Source organism: Macaca nemestrina, chromosome 10, assembly GCF_043159975.1.
Source record: "Macaca nemestrina isolate mMacNem1 chromosome 10, mMacNem.hap1, whole genome shotgun sequence".
Lineage (NCBI taxonomy): Eukaryota > Metazoa > Chordata > Mammalia > Primates > Cercopithecidae > Macaca > Macaca nemestrina.
The window spans coordinates 110,157,199-110,176,656 of NC_092134.1; the positions used below are offsets into that span (position 1 = coordinate 110,157,199).

The 19,458-nt window shown below is 40.7% G+C and overlaps 1 protein-coding gene across 6 annotated transcripts in view; it reads right to left on the reverse strand.

The window, feature by feature from the left end:
- The window catches only part of RESF1 (retroelement silencing factor 1), a 33,502-nt gene that overhangs the window by 4,856 nt on the left and 9,188 nt on the right, over positions 1-19,458 (reverse strand). For 3 of the 6 annotated variants that reach the window (XM_011745766.2, XM_011745767.2, XM_011745768.3), the window contains 3 exons: positions 17,991-18,159; positions 1,902-6,975; positions 531-614 (listed from right to left, as the gene is read on the reverse strand). In XM_011745766.2, the coding sequence (XP_011744068.2) occupies positions 531-614; positions 1,902-6,897 (5,080 nt within the window). In that variant the 5' untranslated portion in view covers positions 6,898-6,975; positions 17,991-18,159. Of the gene's footprint in view, positions 1-530; positions 670-1,901; positions 6,976-10,744; positions 10,877-17,990; positions 18,160-19,458 lie in introns of all 6 variants that reach the window. The other 3 variants (XM_071071917.1, XR_011609245.1, XM_011745769.2) reach the window with 3 other exon arrangements.

The window sequence follows — 19,458 nt, forward strand, 5'->3', positions numbered from 1 at the left end:
GCAGTCCCAGCTACTTGGGAAGTGAAGGAGGAGAATCGCTTGAATCTGGGTGCAGTGAACCAAGATCACGCCACTGCACTCCAGCCTGGGTGACAGAGGGAGACTCTGTCTCAAAATAAAAAATAAAAAAATAAATAAATAGTTAATCAGAACACAGCTGAAACTCATCTACATATTATCTGCAGCTATTTCCTTGAAACAACAGAGTCAGGGCAGACACCTTATGATTCAGAAAACCTAAAGTATTTGCTGTTTGGTCCTGTTAACAGGTAAAATATGCAAACCTCTTAGCTAACTCATTGTAATAAGAATTATTTTCCTGTTAAAAGAAAATAAATCTCAGCTTTTCATTCCACAGCATGACAACACAAAAAAGTGTCCTCCTACCACTCAAACACAAACACTGAATGACTGAACAAAAAAAAATGGATAAAATCATACTTTACAATCGTATCATAACTATAATCCAACTTCCATATATCACATAGGGAGATAAGTAGAATCAAGATTTAAAAAGATGATGACTTTACCTTTCTCTTGGCTGTCTTTCTGTGTCCTTTTCTTTGTAGCAACACATTTTAACCAGTCTTCTTTTGTACTTTTTATTCCTGAAACTATTTAAATATTCATTTTCAGAACTCTAGATATTGCTAATCATCTCCTTTAATACTAAAACAAAGGAAAATCATGTAAGCTGAAAATAGATTTTGGAAGGCACTAGATACAACCATATATAACACAACCCTAAATAAAGGACTGGAAAAATGATTTCTCCTATTTGAAATGCCTATCTCAAAATTAAAAATGAGTTTATCTTTACTATGTAATTATGTTCCCCTCACATGGGCTGAACAGGTTAATACATCTCAAGATATTAAAGGACACGAGATAGAAAGTTACACTGCCCCCACCCACTTCCAATGTTCTGATTATATCCACAACTCAAGTTCTAAGGATCCAAATGAAAGGACCTACTGAAATCACCAATTTTTTACAAATGAATATATCCCTATCTCCTTTTCCAGGAAAATGTATCCTGTTTATGCTATTGTTTTATGAACCCCAAAAATATGGTCAGAAAAGCAGAGCAAAGGCTCCAGTTTTCATTTAAATCCTTCCATTTCCCAATCTGAGTTTCTCAGCACAATGCTTTATATATAATATCCACTACTTCTAAATGTTCTCTTAGTACCACAAATAACTAGTTATCAATTTTCTCCTTCCTTCCTGCACTACGTTGAGAAGTCTACCATTAAGCTACCTAATATTCATAACTGCCAGCTTGGCTTTACAGATTTTTAAAAAATTCGAACACTGGACAATACTGCTTTCATGGTTCTTCTATCTTATGAGTAGGCTAGATGTTACCATTTTAACTATCGTGATAACGCAGTCATCAACTGTTTCAAAGAGGACAATTAGTTGACCCATTTCCAAATGAACAAGAAGACTTCAGTATTAATCATTATTTATCCTCTAACATTCAGAAGAAAATTTCAAGTTCACAGGGCTTTCAAATTACAAGTCCAAAGGAGAATTTACAAAACCAAGACTCTTAACGTTATCAGCTACTTGACACTTTTCTGACATGCCCACAAGGAATGTGGAATGTTTTTCACAGTACAGCCTTCTTGGCACTAACTGAAATATTTCTATCTGGCAAGTTTTATATAGCTTGTCATGACTACCAATTTTCTACAATTTACAGTAAGGTGGCAATAAACATAAAACAAATATTGCCCAATGAAATACCGGTTTACCAGGCTAAACAAATACTAGGTAGCGGCATAACACATTGAAGTCTTTCCCAGCAGCCCAGACAGCATGAGAGGTGCTAGCCCAAATATTGACCTACAACTCTTTACAATGTTGTAGACACCACCAAGAAAATCATACTGGACCTTGCACAGTGGCTTGCTCCTTCCTGGGATGAGGCTTTACATCCTTCCGTTCCTCCACAGAGTTTGTATTCTTTAGTAAGATATCTGGACATAATTTAAACTCCAGCATGTTTGATTTTTCTGTGTCACCTCTCACAGGTAAAGAGGTCTTATGTTTATTTTCCTGTCTCTTCTCTTTATCTTTATGAAGCTTCCTGGGTGAACTTTCTAATTTGGTGAGACAAATGCTCTCACGTTCCGTGCATTTAAACGCAACTCTATTCAGATATAATTTATTTTGATCTTTTACTTGGGGAGGCATTTGGCTAAATTGAGCTTCATTGCTTATATTGGTTAATTTCTTGTCTAATTTAGTCTTATCAATCCATATTTTGTCAGGCTGCTTCCCACTAACTTTAACATTTCTTAGAATGTTGTATGTTTTAGACTCCTGAGAATGGTGGATTGTGAGGTTTTTACCATGGCTTGTCAAGCCATTTAATGATTCTTTAGAGGTCTGTACACCGCTGCTGTGTTTCTCATTTGATTTCCCACAACTTCCGACCTGCACAGCAAGTTTACTTGGTCTCATATGTTCAGAATCACATGGTACATTTTTCAAACAGATTTTCTTCGATGCTTTATTACTCATAGCTTCTTTATGCTTCTGCCTTTGTAAATACTCCTTAGGAGTTAGAATTCTACTAAATTTAGATGAACTCGCTTTCGTGTCTACAGACTTAGTATTTGATACTATCTTTTCTTTAACAATGGCTCTTTCGTTTGGGTTTGACAAAGAGTCACCTAATTTGAATGTAGCTCCCACACTTCCTTTCTGTTCTTGTTTATCATGTTTCTTCTTCTTTACTTCCGTATCTAATACATTCCCTTGGTCTAACTTCCGTTTTTGTCTGAAGCTAACTGATTTGAATTTCAATTTTACCTTTTCTGGTGATGATGACTGTCCCAAAGAACTATGCTTCTTATATAGATCTTTATTTGGCAAAAAAGTTGTTTTTGCTTTTAATGGACGTGAGTTCTGTGTTATATGTTTCTTCTGTCGGGTTTCTTGAGAAGCTTGTTCATAAGATGCTGTCATTTTATTACTAGAGTGAAAGGTTACCTCGTGAAACCTCAGTGGTTTATTTTTGTGATTTTGCAAGGGATCTAGTTTATCACATTTAGATGAAAACTCACCAGCAGTTAATTCTTGCTCCATCCTTGGCAAGCTTTTATGTTTTGTTTTGGATGTCTCTTTTCTATTGGTGTCTTGTAGTTCAGGAAAATGACTTTTCCCATCGGGAGAAGTTGGAGGAGTCTTTGGATTATTTACAAGGCTCTTAAATTGAACAACAGTGACATCTCTATCAGAGGTTCTCTCTCCTTGTTTACAACTGTTGGTCTCCAAAGAACACTGCTCTTTTTGTTTCTCTTCCTCTGAAGTTGAGTTCTTGATGGAATTACACTGACACTGGGGTACTCCTTCGTAAACCATGGAGAGCCATCCCAACGCACAACAGTGGATATCGTCTTTCTCTGAGTCCAGTACCACAGAATCACGACTTTCTCCTCCTGCAGGTGCCTGGGTAACTACTTCTGTGATGGGCTCATCTTTCTGAGGTTCCGTCAAGTCGTCTACTACATAGGGTTGATCATCCTGTTCAGGAAATATTTCTTTCATTTGCTCTGAGCTTAATACTGTAATTTGTATTTGATCTGCTGGGTCTTTGGAGTCAGAACTGGTTTTATCAGCAGTTTGATCTTCTGAGGTCTGGTATGCAGTTTGCTGGCCCACAGAACTTTCACGTGTATTCACAGCCTCAATGCCATAAGGAAACTCTTTTAAAAGTTCTGACAGCTGGTCGTGTAGGTATAAGACAGGTGCCTTATCATTGTGAATTTCATTTCTTGCAGGATCTTGGGGAGTATAATTGCTGGATGCATCTATTTCCTGAGGGTAAATATCCTCCTGAATAGCAGCCAACGAGCATGTATCATTAGCTGTGCTTTTTTCAGTGGCATGCTCCACACTACTTTTCTCTAGAATTCCTCTGTTTGTTTCAAGATTGTTACAAGATGACTCTAAGGGTGGCTCTAACTTTGACTGATCACATATTTTATGTGAAACATCTGTGCACTGTACAGGTTTATCTTTTTGAAAACCAAAGTCTTTATTTTCAGCTGTATTATCTAATTGTTTTTCTGGTTCTCTGCTGCCATTCCCTTGCTGATTGGGTACAGAAGGTTTCTGTGGCTCAACCATTTTCAAAGGAAGAGAGCTGAATATCTTTGCTATTTGGGAATTGTAAGAGGTATCACCTTCAACCAGAGAACAAATATTGTCAATCTGTAATATATCACTACTCACAACAGTACTATTCCTTGATTCCTGTGAGGTCTGCTGATCGTTCATAGGAGAATGCATAGCTGACTCTAATTTGTTATGCTTCCCTTGATTGACATTAGGTGTAACTTCTGAATTACCATTTGTTGACTCATTCTGCTTTTCCTTCTGAGTTAGTGGAAAAATCTTGGTTGATGTTGCTGTACTTGCTACTGGTCCGCTAACGTCGACTTTCAAAGCAGCAGCTGCCTTTGCGTTTTCTGCCAATTGATTTTGTAGACTACAGACACTACCTTCTTTAATAATGGGATACACTGTTTCAGGTAATACTGCAGGTGTTATTCCTTTGACAGACAATGTTTTGACCTCTGACAGAACTAACGGTGACACTACAGCAATCTGAAGTTCTGTTCCCTTTGTTATATTTATACCTGAAGACTCATAATTGTGCACTACCATCGATAAAGCTGTCTGCTGTGAGGGATTACTTATTTTATTCTGAGAATTTGAATTTCCCACAACCGAACAAGGACTCTTAATGTGGATGTTAGCAGGTTTTGAAATTCCAACTACTGTTGTGTTTGTTCTGAGTTTATCACACTGCTTTTCTTTTGTAGTTTCTGAAGGTTGCTTTTTCCACAGGGAAAGACAGGTTGCTAGCACTTCCATGGAACAGCTGTCACTTTTAGCAGGCATTCCTTTTGTTGAGGATTCTTGTCCACTGCAAAAAGAGTTGTCCAAAACCTTGCCACTTACATTAGAAGTACTTGGAGTTTCCATGGTCTTCAAATTCAGTTGGTTACCAGTCATTTGGGTATTTGGATTCATTTCACAACTGTCTAGTTTAGAATCCTGAATAGTTTGATTAGCATCTTTTAATACTGTCTTCTGAGTCTTATGTGCCTGTGAAAGCAAAGCAAGAAGTAGCATATTTTCATTTTGAATTTTTGATTTATATTCCTCAGTGGATATGGACTTAGGAACAGAAATTGTTTCACAAACTGCTGGTGAATTCTGCTCAACTTTGGTAACATTTTCTGATGAAAGCCGAGTATTCAATACTGCCTGGGTCATCTCAACAGTTGATGTCTTCGAAGTGAGAACTTTCACATCATGAGACGGGTCTGGCATTGGCCACTTTTCAGTATAGACAGGATTTGGTAAAACAGAATCAACTTGGTTAAACCTTCTGCAATTGACTTCCTGAATGTCAGAATTCATCATACATTGAGTCTTATTTGTTTCTGTAGATTCCACTACTGTTGGTGGTTGTCTCTCTGCATTCTCTGGCATTACTGGAGTTACCTGGGGTCCAGACTGGATTTTGGTAGTTTGTTTTAGAGACAACTGAGAATTCTGAGCTGGTTTACTGTAAGAAGTATTAGTCATTTTAATACAACCTGCTGCCATCAAAAGATCTTTATTGATTTTAATTTTCCTTGCAAGTTCTGAAAACTTCTGTTTTATTTCTACTAATGTTTTAATATCCCTTACTAGCTTTTCTTTTGTGACATTTGTGTCCAGTACTTGATTTGAAGTTGGATTACAAGAATCCGTTATTTTCTCTTCATTAGTTTGAGCAAGAGTCTGAATACCATCCACAGAAGATCTAATGGGATCATTAACAGGTTGTTTGCTGCTGGTATTTACTTTCAAGTTAGTGAAATTTCCAATTGTGCTGACATTTTCATTAGGGTTTTGCCACTGCTGTTGAAAGCTGGTCCTTATTTCAGATGAGAGCATTTCTCGACTCTGAGGAACTTCCATAGACAAGTGTTTAGTAACATGCTGAGTACTTTGCAAAGGCTGGCTTATGTACCTACAGTTGTAAGGAGGAGGAGGAGGTCTTTTGTCAGTTTGCGTGGCATACTGCTGTGATGGTACAGCTGCAGTCTGCTTTGATGGTAAAGTTAGTACAGAATTTGGAAGCTGACTGTTTTTAACTTGTAATGATGTACGTGGCATAAAGTTTTGTTTTTGAATGGTAGAATCTTGTAAAAAGCTTTGTGGTGAGTAACGGTACAGCTTTGGAGGTGGTCTGTAATCTGGATAAGTCAGTCCCTTAGATATACACTGTTGTGTCCAATCAACCTGTTGCTCTGAAAAAGACTGGTTTACTCCCTGATTTCCTTGGTAAACTGCAGGAAGTCGTGTAGGATTAGAAGGGATCATTTGCATTTGCATAGAATAGGTATCTGATGTTACCAGTTGACTCTGTAGTGCAGGCATATTGGGTGCATTAGTTCCAAAATCAGTTTGATGAGATACAGTTGCCCCTATATGAGAATGCACAGGATTCCTCATTGGTGAGTTCAACCATACATTTTGTGTAACTCCTGACGACATCTGCAAATTGTGAGTTAGTTGTTTGGGTCCGTTAACATTTGCATATGTTATTCTTTCTACTGAAGTGTGTGAGGCCACAACTGTCCCGTTATGCATATCAGAAACAGAGATTTGTTGAGGATAATTTTGGATATTCAGCAGTGGCTGTGAAATTGGATTTGAATTACTGGGATACATGCATGCTTCTTGATTACTTCCAGGATAGCTGAAAGAACTTTGAGGTGTTGCGGTAATTTGGTTTATCAAAGACTGATGCAAAAAAGGTGGCTGGCTTTTAGGATACAGTGGTGGTAATGTAGCACTCTTTGGTTTTTCATTCCAATTCATTGTCGGTTTGATATAGTAGCAGTGTATTACAAGTCAGTTGTAAGTCAGTTACAAGTCAGTTGTTTGTATGTCAGGAATCTGTAAGAAATAAAGATATTTTATTAAAATGCTGTTTTGCCTAGATAGAATATCTAAGAAAATTAGTAACTGACTGTCCATCCTAATTACTGAATCTTCAGAGCAGCCTCATCTTTAATTTGGGAAGTGGTAGAGCAATAGATACAACAATAAATAAGGCAAGTGTCAATGAAATTTCTAAAGTGTTTAACAGAAATTCATTCCACAAAATAACAGCTAGCTTTCTGTTACATTTAAATGCCAATCACCTTCTGTTTTTAATTTTTTTTTTTTTAATTTTTATTTCTTTTTTTTTGAGATGGAGTCTCACTGTCGCGCAGGCTGGAGTGCAGTGGCGCAATCTTGGCTCACTGCAAGCTCCGCCTCCCGGGTTCACGTCATTCTCCTGCCTCAGCCTCCCCAGCAGCTGGGACAACAGGTGCACACTGCCACGCCTGGCTAATTTTTTGTATTTTTAGTAGAGACAGGGTTTCACCATGTTGTTAGCCAGGATGGTCTCGATCTCCTGACCTCATGATCCGCCCGCCTCAGCCTCCCAAAGTGCTGGGATTACAGGCATGAGCCGCCACGCCTGGCCTGTTTTTACTTATTTTTAAGACTCTCTTCTAAGTAATCCATGCTAACTGTATTTTTTTAAAAAGCTAAGATGACAATAAGAATGAGAATTTTTTTTAAAAATTCAAACATATGGCTAAAAAACATTCTTACTGTTCATTCGCAAAGTCTAAACTCCTCAGGGCTATTCAAGGTTACTTTAATGAACTCAGTCAATTTCCGGCATAAGGATGGGTGCTGTGGTTCATGCCTGTAATCCTAGCACTTTGGGAGGCAGAGGCAGGTGGATTGCCTAAGGTCAACAGTTTGAGACCAGTCTGGCTAACATGCCAAACCCCATCTTTATTAAAAATACAAAAAATTAGCTGGGTGTGGTGGTGCACACCTGTAATCCCAGCTACTCAGGAGGCTGATGCACAAGAATCACTTGAACCTGGGAGGTAGAGGATGCAGTAAGCTGAGATCATACCACTGCACTCTAGCCGGGGTGACAGAGTGAAGATTCTGTTTCAAAAAAAAAAGGAAAAGAAAATTTCTGGCACAAGCAAACACTAATTCATAAATATCTTGTTATTCATAATGAACTCTGTTTGCACACACCTGAGTCTATGCTACTGAGGTGGCTTAAAGTGGGGGCCCCTAGATACCATCAGGATAGAGCTGATAGTCACCAGGAATACCAAGTACTAGAGGGTTGGAACTTTTAGTTCTAACCACTGACCTCCATAAAGCTGGTGGGGGGAGCTGGAGATTGCACTCTATAAAAACTCTCAACTGGGTGTGGTGGCTCATGCCTGTAATCCCAGCAGTCCGTGAAGTTGAGGCAGGAGGATCTCCTGAGCCCAGGAGTTCAAGATCAGCCTGGGAAACATAGTGAAACCCTGTCTCTACTGAAAATTAAAAAATTAAAAAAAAAAAAAAAAAAAAAAAAAGCCCGTCATGGTAGTGCATGCCCATAGTCCCAGCCACCCACTCAAAACAGAAGGCAGTATGGGAGGATCATCTGAGCCTGGGGGTCGAGGCTGCAGTAAGCCATGGTAGCACCACTCCACTCCAGCCTGGGTGACAGAGTAAGACTGTTTTTTTAAAAAACAAAACAAAACTCTTGAACATTGAGATTTGATGAACCGAGCTTCTGGGTTGGTGAACAGAACACACTGAAGTGCTGGGAAGGTAGTGACCTCAGAGAAAGCATGCCTTATTTGCTTTATAGCCAGTTGGTCAGAAGTACGAGCCTGGACTTGTGACTGGCTTCAAGTGGGGGCAGTCTTGTAGGACTGAGCCCTTTAATTTGTGGGTTCTGATGGTAATGTCAGGTAGACAGTGTCAGAATTGAATCGAATCACAAACCATCCAGTTGGTATGTGGAAAGAATTGGTCAGTTGGGAAAAAATTCCCACACATCTAGTGTCAGAAGCATTGTGGGGCCGGGTGTGGTGGCTCACGCCTATAATCCCAGCTACTCGGGAGGCTGCGGCAGGAGAATTGCTTGAACCTGGGAGGCTGCAGTGAGCCGAGATTGCGCCACTGCACTCCAGCCTGGTGACACAGCGAGAGCCCATCTAAAAAAAAATCAAATCCCCTACATAATTAAAAAATTATAAAGGATAGAAATTTCTTTTGAAGTAGGTGAAACAATTAAATAGTAACATAGAAGATGCCACTATCACTCCTATTAATCATTTTACTGGAGATCCCAGCTGCTATAAAGAAAAAAATATTAGGAAGTATAAGAAGCAGAGAGGAAAACACAAAACTGAGTATCAGATATTATATAGAAAATCCAAAACTATGTAGAGATTTTCTTTTTGTTCTACTGTTTATTACAATCCCTGAAAATAAGGTCAATATGCAGGAATATTATCAGCAGTAATTTTTAGAAATACCATAAAAAAACAAATACTTCAAAAATGAAGGATGTGTCACATCTCTAACAACAAAGAACTGAGTGTAAAGATATGCCATGTTCAAGTTTTTGAAGGCAGCATTAAAGATGCCAATGATCTCAAAATTTAGGTCAAGCGCAGTGGCTCTTGCCTATAATCCCAGCACTTTGGGAGGCAGAGCTGGGTGACTGTTTGAGGTCAGGAGTTCAAGACCAGCCTGAACAACATGGTGAAACCCTGTCTCTACCAAAAATACAAAAAAAAAATTAGCCAGGTGTGCACATCTGTTGTACCCGCTACTTGGGAGGCTGAGGTGGGAGGATTACTTGAGCCCAGGAGGTGGAGGTTGCAGTGAGCTGAGATTGCACCATTTGCACTCCAGCCTGGGAAACAGAATGAGATCTTGTCTCAAAAAAAAAAAAAGAAAAAGAAAAAGTAATAAAGAGTCAATGCAATTCCAATAATCCCACTGGATTTTTTGGTGTAAATTTACAAGCTTGATTATAAACTTTCCACAGAAATGCAAAACAAGCATGAATAGTGAAGACATATATACACTTTCATATATACAGACACTTGTTTTATGACAAAGTTAGGAAAAAGTTCTTTTCAATACATGAAGCTAGGTCAATTGGTTATCTATATGCCACAAATGAAAATAAGCCTTATCCAATTACACACCCAGAGACATACACAAACAAATCAATCCCAGGTAGATTATCGTTTTAAAGTTTCCAGAAACAGGCTGGGCATGGTGGCTCACGCCTGTAAATCCCAGCACTTTGGGAGGCTGAGGCAGGCAGATCACCTGAGGTCAGAAGTTTGAGACCAATCTGACCAACGTGGTGAAGCCCCGTCTCTACTAAAAACGCAAAAATCAGCTGGGCATGGTGGCACATGCCTGTAATCCCAGCTATTCATGAGGCTGAGGCAGGACAATCGCTTGAACCAGGGAGGCGGAGGTTGCAGTGAGCCAAGGTCGCGGTGAGTTGAGGTCGCACCACCGCACTCAAGCCTGGGCAACAAAAGCGAAACTCCATCTCAAAAATAGAAGAGAATATCTTTATGCCTTCGGGATAGGGGAAGGTTTGTAAAACAGGACACAATGAACAATAAGAAAAAAGGTCCATAAAATGGACTGCATCAAAATTAATCACCCCTGTTTATCAAAAAACACCATTAAGGAAGTGAAAAAGTAAAGTCACTCTCTAGAAGAGTACACTTACAGTACATACCAAAGAGCTCATATCCAGCCTGTATAGGGAATTACGTAAAAAGAAAAATGTAGACAACTCAATAAAAAATAAGCATGAAGCTTAATTAAATACCATGTGATAGACACTACAGTTGATCCTTGAATGTGGCTTTGAAGTGCGTGGGTCCACTTATATGTGGATTTTCTTTTGTCTCTGCCACCCTGGAGACAGCAACACCAACCCCTTCTCTTCCTCCTCCTCTGCCTAGTCAAGATAAATGTGATGAGGATAAAGACCTTTATGATGATCCATTTCCACTTAATGAATAGTAAATATATCCTCCTCTTCCTTATGATTTTTTTTTTTTTTTTTGAGATGAGTCTCGCTCTGCTGCCTAGGCTGGAGTGCAGTGACATGATCTCGGCTCACTGCAACCTCTGCCTCCTAGTTTCAAGCGATTCTCCTGCCTCAGCCTCCCGAGTAGCTGGGATTACAGGGTCCCGTCACCATGGCAGGCTAATTTTTGTATTTTTAGTCAAGACAGGGTTTCACCATGTTGGCCAGGCTGGTCTCGAACTCCCGACCTTGTGATCCACCCGCCTTGGGATTACAGGCGTGAGCTGTAAAGTGCTGGGATTACAGGCGTGAGCCACCGCATCCGACCCCTTATGATTTTCTTAACAAAATTTCCTTTTCTCGAGCTTATTCTAAGACTACGGCATATAATACATGTAACATACAAAATGTGCGTTTATCAACTATTTATGTTATTGGTAAGGCTTCCACTAAACAGCAGGCTGTTAGTGATTAAGTTTTGGTGGAGTCAAATGTGGATTTTTTTTTTACTGCACAAATGTCAGTTATCCTAATTCCTATGTTATTCAAGGGTCAACTATATTTAAATGGCAAAATTTTTGGTTAAGTGCTAAATCCATTATTAATGTCAGAAATGTAAATGAAAACCATAAGGTGGTAATACTATACACTCACAATGGCTAGAATTTTTTCAACTCTCAATACCAAATGTTGGCAAGAAAGTGGAACAAATGGAACTCTCATACAATGGTGATAGGAGTATATAATGACCCTTAAATTGACCAACACTTTGGAAAGATGTATGGCATCATCTACCAAGGGTTAATAAACGCAAGCCCTGAGACCTAGAAGTTTCATTCCTAGGTTATGTACCAAACAGAAATGCATAATTATAACACTGCCAGCAGCATTAGGTGCAGTAAGCAAAAACTGGAAACAAACAAAACAGAAATGTATTCATATTAATGAAACACTATAGTAACAAAAATTAATAAACTCAGCTATATGCAACAATATGAATTAATCTAACAAACACACTACTGAGTGAAAAAGGCCAGAGACGAAAGAATAAACCATGATTCCATTTATATAAAGATTGAAACACAGACAAAACCAATCATCTAGGGACTGTAGTGGTACTTTTTATAAGGTGTGATGGAAGAGCAATTGGTAGTAAGTAGCATGAAGACAGCTTTTGACCAGGGTGGTGCTTACACACAAGTATGTTCCCTACATAACCCACTGGGCTATACACTTACCATTTTTACCCTTTCTTAGGTATGTTTTGATTTCATAAAGTTATTTTTTAAAACTCTTATAATAGTAGATGCATAGTATTATGCATTTATCAAAACCTGTAAGACCCACAAGATACAGAGAAAACTCTAAAGTTAGTGAGGGACTTTAATAACAACATATCAATATCACTAATCCAAGTTGCTAACAGTGAAAGAGAGTTGTGGAGATGGGAGGTTCCTATAAAGCTCATATATGGGAATGCTCTGTACTATAAGCTCTATTTTCTTTTTCTTTTTTTCTTAGACGGGAGTCTCGCTCTGGCGCCCAGGCTGGAGTGCAGTGGCACAATCTGGGCTCAGTGCAACCTGCACCTCCCAGGTTCAAGCGATTCTCTTGCCTCAGCCTCCTGAGTAGCTGGGACTATAGGCATGTGCCACCATGCCCAGCTCATTTTTTGCATTTTTGGTAGAGATGTGGTTTCACCATGTTGGCCAGGATGGTCTCAAACTCCCTCCAGACCTCATGATCCACCTGCCTCGGTCTCCCAAAGGGCTGGGATTACATGCGTGAACCATCATGCCCGACCTCAATTTTCTTTAAACCTAAAACTCCTCTAGCAAAGAAAGTCTATCTTAAAAAAAAAAAAAAGGCCGGGCGCGGTGGCTCACGCCTGTAATCCCAGCACTTTGGGAGGCCGAGGTGGGCGGATCACGAGGTCAGGAGATCGAGACCATTCTGGCTAACACGGTGAAACCCCGTCTCTACTAAAAATACAAAAAACTAGCTGGGCGTGGTGGCAGCGCCTGTAGTCCCAGCTACTCGGGAGGCTGAGGCAGGAGAATGGCGTGAACCCGGGAGGCGGAGCTTGCAGTGAGCTGAGATCGCGCCACTGCACTCCAGCCTGGGCGACAGAGCGAGACTCCGTCTCAAAAAAAAAAAAAAAAAAAAAAAAGGCAGCCACCATATACTGACACTCATGTTGCCACTCTCACACGTTAGGACTTTGTTCCTCACTGGTTTGACTAGTCTACAAGGTTGGAAGCAGAATGGGTCACAGTGTTCACTGACAGCAGAAAAGCAGTACTTCTAAGGAGAATTAATGATGCCTAATAACTGCCCCTGCCCCGCTCAGTGTCCCCTGGCTTTTACGTCCACCTGGAGGAGGGAGTCTCATCAACTGAATTGTACCCTCCCCAAAATTCACACATGAAAGCCCTAAGTCCCAGTGTATTTGGAGATAGGGCCTTTAGGGAGGTAATTGGTTAAGTGAGGTCATTCGAGTGGGGCTTTAATCCGAATAGTATCCCCCATAGGAAGAGGGACGCCAGCGACGTTGGCCTGCAGAGGAAGGACTATGTTAGGACACAGCAAGAAGACAGTCACCTGCAAGCCACTGAGAGAGAAGCTTCAGGAGAACAGAAATCAAACATACTGACCCTGGACTTCCAGCCTCCAGAACTGGGAGAAATAAATTTCTGTTGTTTACACCACCCAGTCTGTGGCATTCTGTCATAGTAGCCCACAGTAAGAAATACATACTTGGTCTCTGCCCAGGATTCCAGACACAGGACAGCTAAAACTCTTGTAGACTGGGGTATACAATCTTTTGCACTAATATGTGGTCTTTGAACTAGGTTCCTGACACAGATCTCCTGAGACCTCTATAATCTCCTAGGAGTGTCTGGTAACATAGAGGTGACCATAGGGTGGACAGGGCATGGAAGCGCTCACATATGCATTCCCCCATGCATCTCTTCCACCTGGCTCTTCATCTAATAGCCTTTATAATAAGTAAACTGTTTCCCTGAGTTCTGTGAGCTCTAGCAAATTAATCAAATCCACAGAGGGAGTCTTGACAATCCCCTCTTTGTAACAGCTTGGTCAAAAGTACAGGTCACAACCCAGGACCCGGGACTGGCGAAGTTAGGGGCAGTCTTGTGGGACTGAGTCCTCAACCTGTGGGCTCTGATGCTTTCTCCAGGTAGATGGTGCCAACATGTAATTGAATTGTAGGATACCCAGTTGTTGTCAGCTGGAAAACAGTTTGCGGATGGGGAGAAATCCAAATACAGTTTGGTGACCAGAGGTGAAGTGGTCAATTGCGTGAAGAAGTTTCAGTTTTCCTATCTCAAACATAGCCCTAGCAAATTAATACAGAGCATATGGGTAGGAAGGGAAACCGTCTTTATGTTAACTTGGGTTTTTTTTCTCCATCCCTCTCCTTTACTGGCATAGAAGAAAACTGAAAACTGGAAAAGCACTCCTGAACGACCTAAATTGATGTTGCATTCTTCGGAAGATTGCCTCTAGCTACGCAAAGAGATTGTGAAAGGAAAATACAATCGACCCTTACACAACACAGGGATTACGACTTAGGGTGGCAGATGCAGAAGAAACTCCACGTATAGCCAGACAAGGTAGTGTGTGGATGCAGTCCCAGCTACTCAGGAGGCAGAGATGGGAGGACTGCTTGAGCCCAGATGTTTGAGGCTGTAATGAGCTATGACTGTACACTGCACTCCAGCCTGGGCAATAGAGAGTGACCTCATCTCTCCAAAAAAAAAAAAAAAAGTCAAATCCATGTGTATGTGGATCCACATGGTTCAAACTCAAGTTGTTCAATGGTCAGCTGCAGTCATAATCTGCTGGTGGATATAATGTATTCTCAGAACTTTTGAGAATATACTGTAACACAGATTACCACAGATAAGGTTTCCATAGTCCATCATTACCATTTCTCTGAGAAAATAAATTCTTGCCCCAAGTTCTCTGCCAGCCTCCATCACTGATACTTTAAAATAAAAAATACTTTTAAAAAGAATTTGTGCTTCCATGAAGTAACAATAAATACAGTGAAAATATTGTTAAAGAAATTAAAAACATGAGGTGGCTCACGCCTGTAATCCCAGAACTTTGGGAGGCCGAGGCGGGCGGATCACAAGGTCAGGAGATCGAGACCATCCTGGCTAACACGGTGAAACCCCGTCTCTACTAAAAATGCAAAAAATTAGCTGGGCGTGGTGGCGGGCACCTGTAGTCCCAGCTACTCGGGAGGCTGAGGCAGGAGAATGGCGTGAACCCGGGAGGTGGAGCTTGCGGTGAGCCGAGATCACATCACTGCACTCCAGCCTGGGGAACAGAGCAAGACTCCGTCTCAAAAAAGAAATTAAAAACAAAAAAGCAAAAAAAGAAATTAAAATGCTACATTAGAAAATACTCAGTTATGCAAAATAAATCCCACTAAGGAATAAAAAAGGAATAAAAAGAAATGAGACATAAAAACAAAAACTGAGGTAAATGTAATTATATTAAAAAATCACATTTTTATATAAACAATTCTGAGAATATAAGAATAAAGCTTCCCACACTTCTGACACCAGATGTGTGGGTGTCTCACCCCACGTAACAAGCAATCGGTTCTGCAGTGTACACACCAGGTGGGTGTCCTAATTCATTTTAATTCCGAGACCATCTATATGAAGATAGTGTCAGATCTCATAAGTTTAGGGCTCAGTCCCACAAGACTGCCCCCTTTTTATTTTTATTTTTATTTATTTTTTTTCTTGAGAATGAGCCTCACTCTGTCGCCCAGGCTAGAGTGCAGTGATGCGATCTCTGCTCACTGCAAGCTCTGCCTCCCAGGTTCACGCCATTCTCCTGCCTCAGCCTCCCGAGCAGCTGGGACCACAGGCGCCCACCACCATGCCTGGCTAATTTTTTGTATATTTAGTAGAGACAGGGTTTCACTGTGTTAGCCAGGATGGTCTCGATCTCCTGATCTCATGATCCACCCACCTCGGCCTCCCAAAGTGCTGGGATTACAGGCGTGAGCCACCGTGCCAAGACTGTCCCCACTTCTGATGCCAACACCAAGCCCCAGGTTATTTTACCTGTGCTTCTGACCAACCAACTGTAAACTGGGGTTCCCATGATCCGCTCCTTTGGTTTGACTAATGTGTTAGAGCAGCTCACAGAACCCGGGGAACACCTTATCAGTTTATTTATAAAGTGCATTACCAAGGATATAGATCAAGAGATGTAGAAGGCAAGGTCACATGAGAAGGGGCACATAATTTCCATGCCCTCTCTGGGTGCGCCCCCCTCTAGGAACCTCCACTTGCTCAGCAATCTGAAAAGCCTTCCAAACTCTATCCTTTCCAGTCTTATGGAGGCTTCATTGCACAGGTTTGATTAATTAAACCATTGGCTATTGGTGATCAACTTAACCTCACCCCCTCCCCCTCAACCAGGTGTACCCTTTTCAACCCTAGAGTTCACAGGTGTAAGAAATAAATTCCTTTTCTTCATAAAGGCCCCTGTTTCAGTTACTCTGCTATAAGTAACAGAAAATGGACTAAGATAGACAATTGGTACCAGGAATTAGGAGTAGGGCTGAAAAGTCCCAACCCTTTAATCGGGCCTTGGTCTTTCAGGTGACCAGCCCTCCATTCTGAAACTAGGGGATGCCAGCCATAAGTCAACTTATTAGCATACAAAAAAAACCAAACAAACATTTATCACTTTGGAGATTGCACGAATTTTAGGACTTGTATGCCTGAAAACAGGGATAAAGACCAGAGATATATTTCATAATATCACAATCCAAAAGACAGAGAATGTCAGTCTGGATTTTAAAAACTATCCAACTATACGCTATTGTCTCCAGGAGATACACTTTAGATCCAAAAACACAGACTGAAAGTAAAACAATGAAAAAATATCACACAAATAGCTCCAAGAAAGCTGGAATGCAGGCCAAGTGCGGTGGCTCACACCTATAACCCCAGAACTTTGGGAGGCCGAGGTGGGTGGATCACCTGAGGTCAGGAATTCGAGATCAGCCTGACCAACCTGGTGAAACCCCGTCTCCACCATATACAAAAAATTAGCCGGGCACAGTGGTACATGCCTGTAATCCCTGCTACTTGGGAGGTTGAGGCAGGAGAATCACTTGAACCTGGGAGGCAGAGGCTGCAATGAGCTGAGATTGTGCCACTGCACTCTAGCCTGGGCAACAACAAAAGAAAGTTGGAAAGCCTATATTAGTGTCAGACAAAACAGACTAAAACAAAAAATGTTGATAAAAAGATGCATTCTATAATGATAAAAGGATCAACCCACCAAGATAACAATTACAAACATATGTGCACTGTTGTCTAACACGAAGGTTGTTGAGGTAGAAATAATCTGATAAAAGTTTACTGGAGAGCAGATGTGAGGATCAATCTGAGAAGACATACCAACAGAGTTTGAAGTGTTCTGGAGTCCGCTACGAGTTGGAAGGCTTTTATGGGAAACTTTAGGAGAAGGGAGGGGGACTCCTAATACTCAAATTGTTGTTTTTCGTTGGAGGATACAATACTGAGGTTATAATCATTGGCTACTGATTGCAACATATAGGCTAAAATGTCTATGTGCAAGAAAACTTGCATCAATAAAACCTGATGATTTACAAATAAAAGCAGCACCCTTTTGAGCGTTAGGTTATGTATTGATCAGTATATCAATTTGAGGAATGCGTAAGATTCTTTACTCAAGGACAGGATGTCACCACCTTGTATCACAAGACCTCCCCAAAGCAGGTTAATCTGGAAGCCTGTTTACTTAAAACTGTCAAATGTGATCTGTAGGTTATTAATACCTAAGAGAGCATCAAAATACAAAAAGCAAAAACCACAATTCACCAATAAGAGTGGAAGACTTCAATTCCCTACTTTCAATAATGAATAGAACAAATAGGCGGAAAATCAACAAGGAAGTAGATGTCTTAAATTCCCACCCACATTCCCTTCCAGTGAGGGTGAAAGAAAAAGGCCCAGAATACCTCAACATGTAGGTGGGTGACTAACTGTCCATTAGTTGACTTCTAGGTATAATTCTGCTTCTCTTCTTCTGCAGATTACTGCGGATTGAATCCAACAGTACAAGTATTCTTGGAAGTTGTGAATTGCAAAAATTAATTTGTGAATCAGGAAATAATTAGAAGTAAACAGCTGCAAGAAAGCATAAATATAATTATGGTTGTGGATTTTCATATCAAAGATCTCACTAAGATTAACAATATCTGTGAAAATTTAAAAATACTCTATATCCACACAATGCAAATAACTGAAAAGCTGTTAACCCAACAGCTTCCTTTATTTGTAAACTGGGCTTACTACAGAAAATTACAAAGCAAAAAGTAATCTAAAATAATACCTATAAGGAATAACCATATACTATCCATGTTAAACATACATGCACAAGCACACATACACATGAATAGAAAGAACTATAAGAAAATAGACCCAGGCTGGGCACAGTGGCTCACGCCTGTAATCCCAAAACTTTGGGAGGCCAAGGCGGGCAGATCACTTGAGCTCAAGTTCCAGACTAGCCTGGGCAACATTGTGGTAGTGCAGGCCTGTATTCTCAGCTACTTGGTGGGCTGAGGCATTGGGTGAACCCAGGAGGTTGAGGCTGTGGTGAGCGGGAATCATGCCACTGCACTCCAGACTGTGCGACAGAGCAAGAAATGTCTCAAAAACAAAAGAAAACCAACCAAACCAGAAAATGAACCTAACACTGTGCATATGGCATGGTGGCCAGGTCTGCTGTAGGTCAGATAAAATAGCAAAAAATAGAATATGGAAGTATAAACTGAGTCACAGCAAGAATTTGGTTTTTTTTTTTTTTTTTTTTGAGACAGGGTCTCACTATGTCACCCAGGCTAGAGTATAGTGGCATGATCTCAGCTCACTGCAACTCCGACTCCTTGGCTCAAACAACTCTCTCACCACAGCTTCCCAAGTAGCTGGGACTACAGGTGAATGCCACCGTGCGGCTAATTTTTTTTTGTTTTGTAGAGATGAGGCTTCGCCATGTTGCCTAGGCTGGTCTTGAACTCCTGAACTCAAGCGATCCACCCACCTCAGCCTAAGAATTGTTTTATATATAGGGGTTACCACTGGCCAGGTGTGGTGGCTCACACCTATAATCTCAGCATGCTGAGAGGCTGAGGCAGAGTCCAGCAGTTCAAAACCAGCATGGGCAACACAGTAAGACCCAGTCTCTACAAAAAAATAAAAACAAAAATCGAAACATTAGCTAGGTGTGGCGGTGCATGCCTATAGTCCCAGCTACGTGGGAGGCTGAGGTGGAAGGATCACTTGAGCATGGGAAGTTGAGAGTGCAGTGGGCTATGGTAGTGTCACTGTACTCCAGCCTGGATGACACAGCAAGATCTGTCTCAAAAAAGGAAAAGTGGGTTGACAATTTATTAAAGGTAAGAGCAACATTATTAGAGTAAATCA